The sequence below is a fragment of the Dermacentor andersoni genome, chromosome 9 (assembly GCF_023375885.2).
Source record: "Dermacentor andersoni chromosome 9, qqDerAnde1_hic_scaffold, whole genome shotgun sequence".
Classification (NCBI taxonomy): domain Eukaryota; kingdom Metazoa; phylum Arthropoda; class Arachnida; order Ixodida; family Ixodidae; genus Dermacentor; species Dermacentor andersoni.
Genome location: NC_092822.1, coordinates 28,444,718 through 28,458,893, shown reverse-complemented (window position 1 = coordinate 28,458,893; position 14,176 = coordinate 28,444,718). Strand labels below are relative to the sequence as shown.

Sequence of the window (14,176 nt, the reverse complement as noted above, 5' to 3'; positions counted from 1 at the left end):
AACTAATCCAGACTTGCTCACAAAATATGTTTCTTGCTTATGGGACACTAACTCCGAATCTCCAAAATTATACTCATCCAGGCATCGATTGGTTTCACACACCAAGGATCCAGTCAAGCTCATTCAGACTTGTAGGTCAGTCTGAGTAAGGCGACTCATGAGTGAGTTTGCCAACTTATGCGAGAGACCATCGTAAAATCATTTGTTACCCATTTTATTCAACAGACAAGTGTAAATGGCATTTTTCTGCGTAGCAAAATGCAATTTGTTAAGACACTTCATCACAGCGGCATCTTCGTTGAAAACAAATTGCTGTATAGCAGCAACCTTCCAGACTTTCTTTTTCTGCGTTTTACTTGTTTCCTGTAAGCGTGACAAGATTCCTCCTCGGCAGCTCACCTCTTGTGCTCAAGAATAGTGATCTGGTAGCGGTCTTGCACTAAATATAGTCCTTTTCAAGAAATAACGTTTGCAAGTAGCTTGGCATGGCTGTGAGCATGTTCACAAACTTGTGCTTGCATTACTTCTTTCTGCAAGTACTATAGCTTTGCTTGCCATGCAAGTTTCACAATTTCTGTTTTGAGCAGGCAAGTGAAATGCAACGATGTCATCGGTGGAAAAGTGGGAACCGTGCTCCAACGTGGATTTGACGTGCGCATGCTTTTGCAAGTCTCGGCTGCCTAGAAATGCAGCAGTGGCAATATTGTGCGCTTAAAGAGGCAAAGGAAGAATACTTCACGAATGTGCAACCCTTGCAAGCTTGCAAGGTCGTGCCGTATGATGGGCAAAGCTTTCTTGTTTCATAGGAAAAGTGCTCCGGGCTATGCGACTGCTACAGCTATGCACTCTGTAAGCCTGTACACCTGTCAAATGTATCACGACAGCACTAATTTTCTTGCACTGACATTTGTTTATATTAGGGACTTGAGGGGAAAAATTCTCAAAGCATTCTTGCTGCAAGTAGGCATGCCTAATGTCATTATTCCTAGTTGGTGGCTGTAGTCTGCTGATCTCGCCATCAGGCCACATGACTGTACTAGAAGACGTGCTTTGTACAAACTGAAGCCATGGCGTTGCTGTGAGCATACTCCTCTTGCAATTGCAACAGATACGCATTTAAAGATGCAATGGGAAGAAATCGGGCTACACGCATGAAGATGGACTGATGGCTGCTTAAAACAAGCTTGTTTGTACATGGCTGTTAATGCAACTGTACAATTGTCCTATGTGAATAAGTGGACACATTCAGTTCTGTGGAGTTTATAGAAAAGCAAGCAGATTCACTGTGTGCGAAGTGAGACTCTATGTTGCATTATAGTTGATGCGCTGGCAGTCAAATGTTCAGTGTTTAAATGCAAAAAAAAAAAGAAACGGTATAACGAATACGTGCCCCGTGACCTCCTCATGCATGCTTGCAGTTAGCTGCAGACATTTGCAAGTGTTGCTGCAAGGTTTGAGTTTGCCTTAATTCTGTGGTATATCCTCAACTTGTGAGCTCAAATGTAGCGAGTTAATTCTACATGCACAAGATGGTCATGGTAGTTGCTGAGCCAGTAAGCACTTACTGCTTTTGTTATCTTAGTTGTTTAGCCATTAGTACTACAACATACATGAACTAGCAAGGTGCTGTGTGGCTCATATGCAGAGCTAGCAATATGAAACATTACTGCTGGATGATTGCGAGCAGCAGAGCTGCTGCAATGATCACTAACATGTCAGGTTTATACAGCAACTTGTGTTAAGATTCACTTCACTTTCGCTTTCCACTAAACTTCATTATCCATCGTAGTATCCACACTTGTCTATGCTAGTGCCAGTGGGTGGAACTATCTCTGTGCCCTTGGAGGAACATCAGTAGAAATAACCTAAGCAGCGGGCGAATAAACTTATTAAATCCCAACTCAATCTTGCCATCAGCTCTGCAAGACAGAAAAGATGGGGAAAAAAGGACAGGTGGCGACCTTACAGGGAAGTTCCAGCACCTGTATGCATCTGCTGGGTGGGAGTCAAGTGCTTGGCTACAAAAAAAACTGCATTTCCGAGAAGGCAAATGAACCTGTGAACTTTTGTGGCCTTGATCTGCACAAAAGAAGCTCAAGTGTGTGGAAATGCCATGTAATTCGTGACATCATCGATGTCAGATACAACAAACAGCTCAGGCTCAGAATGCAAGAACTAAAGTTTGTCTTCCTGAATACTTCGTGTTTTCCACCGAGGAATGCCAACAGAATCTTGAATCTGCTAGCATAAATAGATTTAGTGTCTTAATGCTTGCTTTGGACTGTTCTCACATGCTCTTAGGATACCAGCCATATGTACTATGTTGCTTGCTTTTCCACAAATTTAACTCAAAAGGGATCTACTATATCGAGCATCTCTGTCGGTTTCACTATTAACCGCATAAAGCAAACATATATTGATCACAAGTGTAGAAACAGGAATTTGTGATTATGTGGAATTTTTACGCTTCTTTCCCACAAACTGCTGCTTTGAATGCATAACGAAATGGTATGGACCTAAATGTTGAATTATTGAAGCACAATTTTTCTTCTGAGCATTACAACATATGTCCTAAATACAAGCAATATTCCAAAATGACATTGAATGGGGTTGAAACCAATGCATTTTGTTTACAGTGATCTTGCATTACAGCATCTTTGTATAGAAATGTTAACCTAAGCTGCAGTAGCATACACTTGTCAAATCACAAAGCAATCTTACCATCAGCAGACTCTTTATGAGCCAGAAGTGATGGAAAAATGAGTCAGTTGAAATACTTAAGTCAGGTGACAGTGCTTAAGTTCACTCAGCCATGGTGCAAGTGATGTTAGAAGCAAAGGTTGAGACGTTTTTTTAAGTCCTTGTTCATGTAGGTTGAGGTCGAGCATGTCACACTAGTTCTCCCAAGTTATACTCCAAGTGAAGCCCTTTGTTACAAATATTATAAAGTAGTGAGCAAATATGTTGCTGAAATTTCAATAAACTAAGTGATTCATAGTGACATTCTTAGTTCCAAAAGAAATCTTCACTGTAAGCACAAGATTTGAATTCTAATGGCGCTGCTTATAGCAGACTTGGGGCCACCCTAAGGCACATTTTCTGTTGCGTGCAACATCCTTATTCTCGCATGTCTTCAGAAAAGATCTGCAACTGCATGAATATACTCCTAGTATTAAAACAAACACATGGTCCCAAATGTCACAATGCACATTGTGTGAAGTGCCCTTAGTATTCGTCGGCTTCAGTCTTTATGCACTGGATGAAACAGCTCTAAGAACTTGGAACAAGCGACTGTAGCTTTGCTCACTGCTAGTTTTCAGCACTTCACAAAATCATTTTACAGTCTGTATCGCTGGTGCTTGAATTCTTTGTGCTTGTGCCAAGCTGCCTAGCTCTTGTGGCACTTCGTCCTATTCACAGGTTGTCCATGTGGCATGCCCTAACCTTACAGCCATGATGATGGCCATACTGCGGTTGCGCTCTACTCCACTATCGACTTGCTTGTGTGTGTCGTATGCCTTGGGAAAGCTAATGCACCTTGAACTGCCCTGCATCACACGACACTTCTTGATGACATAGAAACTGGGCAAGGGAGCTGTCTCAAAACGCCTGTGTGCGGACATCCTTTTTCAACCACTCTACAGTTGGCGTAAACTGCTGAAGGAAGTCGTGTACAGCACTTCTGCTTGATTTTCACGAACAGGCACTCGTGGTTCCAGACCACCATTCTGAGACGAATGCCACAAGAGTTCCGCCATCAAACCACGTGGAGTGTCACGGGTTGTCCAAGCAAGCAAGCACCAACAAATAAAGAAAAGGCCCGCACGTTAAAACAGTGGAGGGAGGCTACGAAATCGAGTCATAGACGGAGTCACTGTCCATGTGCGACGTTCCGTAGCCGTCATCGCCCACTGGCTCGAAGTCCTTGGCAGCCTTGATGGGAAGCACGTCCCTGGCCATCAGGTACCGGGGGGTCCGAGTGGCGCGGGGTCTCGGTATGGACTCGTATATGTGGTCTGTCGTGGACGCGAACAGCCTTGTGGAAGCGTTTGGCCCGACCGTCCGGAACATCCCGAGCTTCTCGAACTCGTCGGTCGTCTCGGAGCCGTCACCGAACTTGGCTGCCGCGCTGGCCTTCTTCGAAGAGGACGACCTGTGCAGGGACCAGAGCCTCTTGAACGGGTTGCTCGACGTCGAGGACGCGGAGGACTTCTTGGACGACGTGGACATCTGGGACTTGAGCGTGGGGACGCCGGACGAAGAAGGCAAGTCGGCGAACGAGCAGGCCGACTTCTTGCTCGCCGAAGAGAGGGATTTCTTGAGGGCCGTCGCTCGGCCCGGCGCCTGCAGCTGGTGCTTGGGCACCACGTGATGCGCCACCTTGATTTCGCTGCGCCATCTGTCGGCCTCCTCGAGGCAGTGACGCAGCATGCGGTTGTACAGCTGGCTCGACTTGCCCATCTTGCGCGAGTCGCGCTCCGGCATGAACGAGAAGGTGGAGCCCATGTCGATTTCCAGCAGTGTGGGCCGACCTTCCTGGAGGCTGCAGGCGAGTACCACCTCTTGTTCCTGCGGAACAGCGTGGGACAGCGATGCGTGAGACAGGTGCACTTATTCGTAATGAGACAAGCTTGAAAGAAGAGCTCACAGGTATTAATGTAACACTTAAAAGACTGCAAGACATTAGCGTTGGTGCCTTCATACGATTCCTCCGCCCGCTGCGCTTTCCCCCTCCAACCAATCCACTCCGCCTGCTCCCCTCTGGAACAGACTCCACCCTCACGCGACTTCTTTTCCACCTCCCTCTCCAGGAGCCTACCTCATCAACCATTGCTTTAAACTCGTAGACATAGAATTTCAGACTCATCGAGTGAACAGATGCACGCTAAAGCTGTTAAGTGACTCGCGCTTCAATGGAACGCACGCGACCTGGCGTCGCAGCTTGCTACGTCCATTTTACGCTGTACGTTAGCTTTTCTTTCTTGTACGTGGTGAACAAATAACAAATCGGGGGGGGGGGGGGGATGAACTGTGGAACGCGTAATTAGCACGGTTATCGCGCTTTGCAGCAGCGTTGAAGTAGACGCGGCGATGCTACCCCTAGAAGGCTTGCCTCCAGCGGGTGGTCTTCACCGCAAGCGCTAAAGTTGTTGGCAAAGCACGATTCCAGGAGCCTCAATTGCCGTCGCTGTAGTGGCACTGTGCGGTTTCGTGCTCCTTCATCGTCTGAATAGGCACAGTTCTTCATGTATATGTGCTCTGCAGTCGAAGCGCAAGCGTAATGGTAGACAGCCCGCCGAAGCAGTACAGCAAGTGAGAAACGCGGACTGGCAGAGATTCTCTTTGTCTGCGAAGGAATTTTGTAGCGTGCTCTTATATCCGCTTATTTTACTATGCTGAGACAATGCTGGCTGAGATTGCGTTTGTTTCGGCCTTGTACGGTCTTGCGTACGCTTCCGCAGAGAACTACGGGAACATACACAGGAGCCAGGACATTATGAGCAATTCAAGTTCGCGATGCTAGTGAATAAGATGTAGGAAACTTTGGAACTATAATGTACATGGGGTTAGCATGAGCTAGCTGCCTTCCATACAGAAAGAATGCAAGCCGGTTAAGGGCTTTGCACATGCGCTGTGTCGCTGATACTGTCGCTCTGTTTTACCAGGAGGGAAAGAAAAGAAATTACTAGGGGGAAGCGTCACCTGACAATTATTAAGCCTAGTTATAAAAAGTGTGAAGGAGGGCTCATGAGAAATAGGCCCTGGCCCCGGAGCGCTGGGAGAATATAGAGAGGAGTGCACAGTGTGACAAAAAAAAAACATCGCCAGTGTCCAAGAGTGTTGTTCTAGACACTGCCCAACTCCACCATGTTGGCGTTTTGAGCCAATAAGGGACGCCGCAGCAGCCCTGTGAGCCAATCAGAGAAGGCAACGTGGCGAATTTGACGGCGTCCAGAATAACACCTGCCGTCAAGTATGGTTAACGGCGCTTGCAACCTCTCTGACTGGCTCGAGACAATGGTGGATGGAAATGAACTAGGTGGAAGCATTGCGTCACGCAGTCAGCCTTGGCAAGCCAACTCTCCGCTAAGCCATTCCCTTCCTTATTTTTTCGTTCGAAAAGTCGGGCCAACACGTGACCTCCTGAGAGTGTGCTTACTGACCGAGTGTGTTTGGTTTCCGGTAACTTTCAATCAATATGTACTTCGGCCCCTATTCCAGCGGGCTATGTCCCTACCTGCACTAGCGGGAGCACCTAACCTAACACGCTTTCTCGCGCGAGGATCACGTGCTGGGCCGACTCGTTTGGCTTCGCCAATCGCGTTTGTGCAATGCTCCCTCCTAGGCCTTTTTTTTACTTTCTCCACGCTCCAGACGCGAACACACGTCGACAGCGTCCACGCTGTCTCGCCGAAGAAATCGCAGCTGTGGCGCGCACCGCACCTGCACGTGCTCCAGCCTGAGGATTCCGGTGAATCCCGTGGGCGTGCGCAGCAGCGGGCCGCACACGAGGCGCACGGTGAGCGGCACCCTGGCGAAGCGCAGCAGCTGCGCCAGCGGGAACACGTGGTTCGGCGAGCGGGACGACCGGCGCGCCACCGAGTAGAATTTGCCGCGCGAGGCGAGCGGCACGAAGACCACGTCGCCCGTGGCCCCGTGGCAGCACTTCGCGTAGCGGCACTCGGCCGGCGCGGGGCGCAGCATGCCGACGCACGTGGCCCGGATGTTGACGTCTTCGTACACGCCCAGGAAGCCCAGCACCTGGCCAGGGAGAACCTGCGCGAACGTAAAGAAAAGCAAAAGTGATCTTAGTCGGAATCGAAGACAGAGGCGGAATTCGCTGGAGGATGGCGGAAACGCGTCTTTCTAAACCGCTGTAACAAATGCGTTTCAGACCTGAAGTATAGACACCTACCAAAGAGACTTCTGTGTAGTTTATCGGAACGATCGACCAAAAAGAGGCAGACGGGGTATACCACAGAAAGAGAAAACTAGTTTTATCGTGTTCTTGTGTGCATACCGTTCACGGAATACCGGATTACTTGAGATAGGGACTTTTAGCTTGTCCGCTATTCCGGCAAACGGGGATGGTTTGGGCGGATTGCCGGATCGGCGGGTGCGTAAACCTGAGCGGCCGGAGCGGTGCACCCGCCTGGTGGCGTAGAGCTCAACCAGACAAACACAGTGCTAAAATTGCAGTGACCTACTGTATTCTGCTTCGCTGCTAGTGCAAACTTGCGGTAGCGGCGTAATTGTGAACACGGTTACGCCGCTGTCGAAAATTTACACCAGCCGCTAAGCAGAATATAATAATTAGCTCTGTGTTTCTGTGGTTCAGCTTTGCACCATCAGCTGGCGCCACCAATCTGGCCGCTCACGTTTACGCGCCCGCTCAACCGGCAAACCGACCGCGCTTGACGGAATACCGGACGCGCTAAAATTCTCTAATTCGACTGCAGCAAGAATGCTGGTCGCCACAGCCTTGAACGCCTTGTCAAGCCACAACGGGTTATAAACGTCTCTGCGTTGTGTAGGTGTTCTCGTCGTACGAAAAGAATTAAAACCACGCGTGGAAGGATATAGCGGCCGCTGTCGACGCTTTACAATCTAAGTTGAATATGGTAGCGTTGTGGTCCTCTCCGGTTAAGTAATGCGCCACAAGAAGGCGCCACCAACGCGGCGTGTCGCACCTACGTGTCCGGTAAACCGCGGTCTTCCGTAAGTCGTAATACACTCTTAGACGTTCCAAAGTTACACCCTTTGGGGTGTATATCTGCCACACAGCAATAATCGTCATCTGCCTTGCTTGCGTTTCCTTGAAAACGCCGAGCCCGCTACTTTCCTGTCGGGAATGCTATGTCATGCTGATAGCGCGCATGCCGTTCGTTACTGGGAAGTACCGGGCTCGCAGCGTTAAAGAAAGTAAATGCGGACAAGACAGATGACGTTTATTTTTGTGTGGCAAGATACAACCCAAAGGGTGTAATTTTGTTTTAGAGTGTAGGTTACACGGGTAGGCTAAAGCTATCCAGCGACTTTCAATGCTCTCAGGTAGCAGCAATAGAGAACTTTCTTTTATTGCACTTTACGGAATACCGGATACGTTCGCGTGAGCGGCTGAGTTGGTGGCGTCATCCTATGGCTCAGAGTTTCACGTAGAGGACAGAGAGCCAGGTCATCCATTATAATAAATGTTTCAATCGAACAGCGACTAACCTTATTCTAGTGAATAACAGTCGGCGAACAACAAGGGACTCCGTTGAAACCATCGACATATCTTGTGACCATTGTTATTCAGCTTCAAGCCTCCATGTTTCTAGAAGCCAACTTCGTCTAGTTTGGATTTCAAACGTATTTTATAGTTAGCTGCTGGTGTAAAGAGTCGACATGATATGATAGCATACATTGTGCTTGTATGTGTGTGTGTGTTTTACTTCGGTGAGTTGTGCTAGTTGGTTCATTATATAGCGGCGAACGGCGCCAGAGAACACGAGAACACCCACGCAACAAAATCATTCATAACGGGTTCAGGTTGGACAACTCGCCACGAGATGTCGCTACCAGCGTAGCCACTGCTGCCCACGTCTCTACAGTAATCCGGGTATACCGTAAAGGGGTAACTCGCTATACGGACAAGCTACAGAAAACCTCAACAACAGCCGAGCGTGCAATACGCACCACGGTGCGGCTGTACTCGGCCCTGCCGGTCTCGTGGCTGTGGCCCAGCAGCCGGTAACCCTGCAGAGGCTCCCTGGCCAGGAAGTGCGACACCTGCGCCAGCGCCACCTGCTCCAGGCAGCTGAAGTAGCCCGCCGTGTGGCCGTCCTCAGAGATTATGGCGAACCAACCTGCGCACAAACAAGTTTAAATGTATAACATCCGTGGCACAAACACGTATACTACGCACACTAATCTAATAGCAAAGACTGTTCGATTCGTATTCGAAACTTCTAATATTCGCACACCTGCACTCAATTTTCCATTCGAAGTCCACCCGAACCATTCCGTTACGCCCCGAGCTGCCGAAAGCAAGAGACAATACTAACCCCCGTATGCAGAAATGCAACTTAAGTCGAAGCACATGCTTGACTTGATTTAGATGACGCCTGGCGTTAACGTGCCCAAAGACCCTCACTGCGTTTCCTTCGGCGCGTTCCCGATAGGCGTCACTCGGATAAAGTCAAGCACGGGCTTCAACTTAAGTTGCATTTCTCAATACGGGGGTAAGAGTCAAGCTTTCTACTTAAAAAAAAAATGCGGCTGAATTGAAGTTCTTGGAACTTGCTAATTAAGCGCTGTCTACGGCTCTTTTAGTATACCACTGTAGCCCATCTTTACCGATAGAAAATTAAGTAGGCTCTAGCAGGGCGCCGTCAGAATCCGTGACGTCACGGTGAACTGGTGCGGAAACTTCAAGAAGGCGTCGCCACCTGCATTGCGTTTTTTACTGCTTCTTTGGATTACCTATCCTCTTCTCGCGTGAGGCTGGCTTTATCGGTATTGTAGCACGATAATTTACTAATACAGCTCAAAAAAACATTTTTTTTTGTCAATATTGACACTCTAAGAAGCTCTGCCAACAACATCGCACTGCGCCTCTACAAATCCTTGAGAGACGCCAACACTGAAAGAAGCTCGTCTCTGTCGAGACGTCACAGAAATGAAGGAAGGGGAATTAGCTTACGTGCCTATACGAATTCTGATTGACAGTTGTGGAATAAGGAATGTCGCTGAAGCCAACGTTTCGACGTATTCTTCGTCGGGGCAACAACTGCCCAAGCCCACTTGTCGACACGTTGGCTCCAGCGACATTCCTCGTTCTACGACTGTCAATCACGTCAAGCCTCCATCTCGCTGCGAGCCTTTCACTCGTTTTGGATCCACCATACAAATTCTGTTCCAACAGTCGAACGAAGAGTGCCACTGCACTCGTAGGTTTTCACCGACGTCTCAAATTTCCGTCGTGGATCGCTCAGGCGGAGGCGGCCCCACAACACGTCAAAGCGCCAAGTATGAACTGGTATACGTATCCGTCTCTCTACGTCACGGCACGCCGCGCGGAATGGGGCGGGTGTTTCCCCGGAGCGTGGCGTGGAGCGGTCGTGCGCGCGCACTCAATTTTCGGGTCCGCGAGCCTCCGGGGTCGCCTCTGCCTTGACGCGTCCCACGATGACGAGCCGGGGCAGCGGCGCTCCGTTCTTCGCGGCCGGGTCAGACTGGCCCGCCGCTGACCGAAAGCGAAGATGACGGCTCGCGCCTATGCGAGAGCAGTGTTGCGAAGGCGTGGGGCCGAGCGCCGAGGAGAACGGGTACTGCCGTGTCTTCCGCTATGCGGTGCACCTTGCGTAAGCACGACTTGCCGCGTTCTCATGTGTACCGTCACAAGGCTTGTGGCTGCACCATAGGGTCGATCGTACGAAGACAATGCCCATCGCTCCGAGAAAAGTTTGCACCCTTTGAAACTCAACTCGTTTCCAAACAGTAATCGTAATCTAGCTTGCGCGCCTTTCCTTTCTTGAACGCTTCGCGAACGGTGTACTTCCAGGGCACGAAGAGCGAGCACTTTATCAGCGTGACATTGCATTCTTGACGGGAAAAAAAAAGCGAGCGCAGAGCTTTCAAGGGAGGAAACGGAAGCAAGACCGATGACTAATATCGTTTGGCGACAACATAAGCCCTAAAGGGCGTAAACTCTCTTTCTTTAAGAGTGTGCCGTGTGTGGAGCGCATCGCTGCTCCGTCTTCAGCGGATGCCCGCCATCTACATCGAACGTGCCCTGGAACAAAGACAGTTCGCGCAAGTGTAATTGGGTTATGCGAAGTTGAGTACTGGCTGACAAAAGGCTATGAACGGTGGCTCGAGGAGAGTGCATTTCGTAAGTAACTGTTTCAATATCTGCGTAAAACGCGAGCCTCCAGGTTTACACTCTTAAAACGGTTGCACATTTTGGGCTGTATATTTGTCCCACAACGATAATCGTCATCTGTCTTGCTTAGGTTTCCTTTCTTGAAAACTCGGCACTCGCTACTTTCCTGTCGAGAATGCTGTGTCACACTGATAACGCGCAAACCATTCGTGACTGGGAAGTGCCGGGGCTCGCAGCGTTAAAGAAAGGAAACGCGGGCAAGACACAAGACTATTGTCGTTGTGGGAAACAAGATAAGCCCCAAAGGGTGTAAATTTTTTAAAGAGTGCGCATGTAGTTTTATTCCCACATTATGGCAATTACCGCGGCAATTACCCCCCCCCCTCCCCCCCCCCCCCCCCCCGTGGTGAATAATAATAATAAAGATATTCTAGTGGCTTCCACTTCGGTAAATGGAGAAACCGAGCAAAGGACGGGGCAAGTGGGCGAAGCGATAATTTTCATTCCGTTCATCACTCCGTTTGCCCTGTCCTATATGTCACGTCAGTCAGTTTAGCTTTATAACGCTTAACAGCCAGCCCAAACTAGCACTTTTTTTTTTGCGTTCTGCTTCGCAGTTCGCGCGTATCCGGGTAAGTTGCGTATCCGAGTACTTATCCAAGTAGTGTGGAATTTAAGAACTCTCTTGTACGTACGTTTTAATGCGCGTTAAAGAGAAGAAAAAAAAAACATGAGGTAAAGAAAATGGGTTGGCTTACGGCAGGCATTGCCAAGACACGATTGGCAGCTTAACGCTATCCTTTAAGAGTGCACAATCATTGCATTCTACCGGCGCAAACATTGCTGTTTGCCAAAGCTTATAAAGTGGACCCCATTCTTAATGTTCAGTGGGAAAGAACTCCATATCTTAGGGTAGGGAACATCAGGAGAGTGCTAATTTGGGTCGAGCTGACATATCTTGAGTGTAATTTGTGAATTTTTCTCCTTCTATCGTACATGACGATGCTCGCGTTAATTGTCATACAATCAATCTTTATTGGTAGGTTTTCATTACGAATAAACATAACGGTTAGTATTCAATGCTTGTGAGCGTCGTCTGCTGTTTCGTTATTAGGCATTGTGCCTTGTTTCAAAGTTCGTTATAACGAATACTTGTACGTGGATTTAAACAAACATAAGAAGTGGGCGAAGACGCGCTGTCATATTGTCGTACCGTTGCATTCTCCTAGAAGACGGTAACGTAGTAACTCGATCAACAGTCGATGAACCAAGAGATGCCTCGATCGGATTGGGGCTATTTGTTTTCGACAAAGGGGCCATCTTCGTCGGGGTTACTAACTAATCTTTACTGCTGAACATAACTGTCGATACGACCATGCACTGCTGATCACTTCATGTCTCCACGATCACACGTGTAATCCTTGTCCGAATATTTTAACTTGGCGCATTTCACGCCACCGCCACTGCCACCTCGCGAAGTAAGACGAAGCGAGGGTTATACAGCGGAAAGCGCGGTACATCGGGGCTGCAGCGATATGCGGAAGTTGGCCGAAGGCGACGACACTCGCGGCGCGCGCGCGCATTACGGGACGGCGACGCCCACCGCTATTCTTCGCAACTGCCGTCCACGCCGCGTAGCGGCGTGCGGAGGAGGCAGGAGCAGCCCCATCCTCACCGCCCGACCCTTCCTTCCCACACAACGGACAGCTGTGGAGTCCGTTGTAAGGCGGCCGAGCGTAGAAGTATCTTTATTACAGAGTATACTAGGGTATATACATACGGATATATGTATTCTTTGGCCGCGACCTTCTCCTTACATTGCGAGGAGGACATTATGGGCAGTGTGGAAATTTTGTTTTCTTGTTCCGCGCAACCTAGCTTCAAAGAATGGACAGCGCGTATCCAATCTCGAACTTTATTTTATCTTTTTCAGTCTAATCAATTTTCTATGTACATATCGTTTTTTTATTTTTCAACCAACTTGTGTGTCGTTATGTCATCTCCGATTTGTCTCTGGTATTTTTTTTTCAGGTTGATCTACATATTTTATAGTATCGGGCGCCGCTGTAGTTTAAACCATATAGAAGTGTAATGAAGCAGATAGAAGCACATGCTTCCAACCTCGCTTACTGATATCTATCTATCTATCTATCTATCTATCTATCTATCTATCTATCTATCTATCTATCTATCTATCTATCTATCTATCTATCTATCTATCTATCTATCTATCTATCTATCTATCTATCTATCTATCTATCTATCTATCTAAAGCTTCAGCCCTTCGAACCTTATAAACACATACAGTGCTTCCCTGCCTAAAGTTTCCTACAGAAATTACTATAATGAAATCTGGTGCTGTGATCGCTGAGCTACAGTGGGAATGATTCTTAGTACGCAGGTTTGTCTACTCTTCATGCTTTCGGCTTCAGACGTCCTTGTGACGTCATATATTTTAAGCTTTGTTTCTAAACTTTCAAAGAGTCGTGTACATTTCTACACACAGGAAGGAGAAGTTTCTGCGCGCGAATGCAAATCGCTGTTAATGCTTGCATGTATAATTCATTATTTTGTTGGAAAGCACCCATTTGCAAAGCGACAAAACCGCTTGAAGCCAGTACGGCACGTAGTTTAAGATAAAATCAAAAGTACCATCCATACTATTTTTGACTTACCATATACCGGAGTGCTATTGTCGAATTCCGCCATCTTATTGTCAGCTCTGATTGGCCCAAAGGCTTGCTACGGCCTCTCTTATTGGCTCAAAATGGTGCCATTACAGAATTCGACATTATGGAGGAATTCTACAATGTTCAGAATACTACCACATTAATACCACCACATTAGCGTCTGAGTTCTTCCAGTAATTCAAGCCTAGAAAGTATACGCTTTTCAAGAAGCAGTGCCGTTGCGACAAGTAGCAAAATTTTCCCTTTTTAGTGATCAACCTATTGCTATGAAATCAACAAAAATCGAGTTTTAAATTAGCAGTTGGTTGGTTTACATTGATTTAGCGCTTCTCTGTGCTGTCACTTTAACGTCAGGAAGTTGTAGGGGGGCAACAAACGGCCTCGTGGGTGGTACCCCTGCTTATTCCAATAGTAGCGACAACTGCCGGCAGCTCCTACTGGTTTGGGCTAAGAAATTTATGCAGAAACTCCTCTGGGAGTTGTCTATGTATCCGCAAGCATTGTGCTACTAGCTCATCTCCATGCAGCCCGGTGTCATTATCAATGTCATGGAACTTGATCCGGACAATATAAAGCTTGTCAACCCTTGTCAATCGTTATCAACCTTATCGGACTGGGT

At 48.0% G+C, this 14,176-nt stretch overlaps 1 protein-coding gene across 1 annotated transcript in view; it reads right to left on the bottom strand.

The window, feature by feature from the left end:
• Positions 1-198: 198 nt before the first annotated feature.
• The window catches only part of LOC126527366 (uncharacterized), a 132,697-nt gene continuing 118,719 nt past the window's right edge, over positions 199-14,176 (bottom strand). The window contains exons 4-6 of the mRNA XM_050175171.3: positions 8,680-8,849; positions 6,445-6,777; positions 199-4,569 (exon numbers count right to left, since the gene is read on the bottom strand). Coding sequence (XP_050031128.1) covers positions 3,847-4,569; positions 6,445-6,777; positions 8,680-8,849 — 1,226 coding nt within the window. The 3' untranslated portion in view covers positions 199-3,846. The remainder of the gene's footprint in view (positions 4,570-6,444; positions 6,778-8,679; positions 8,850-14,176) is intronic.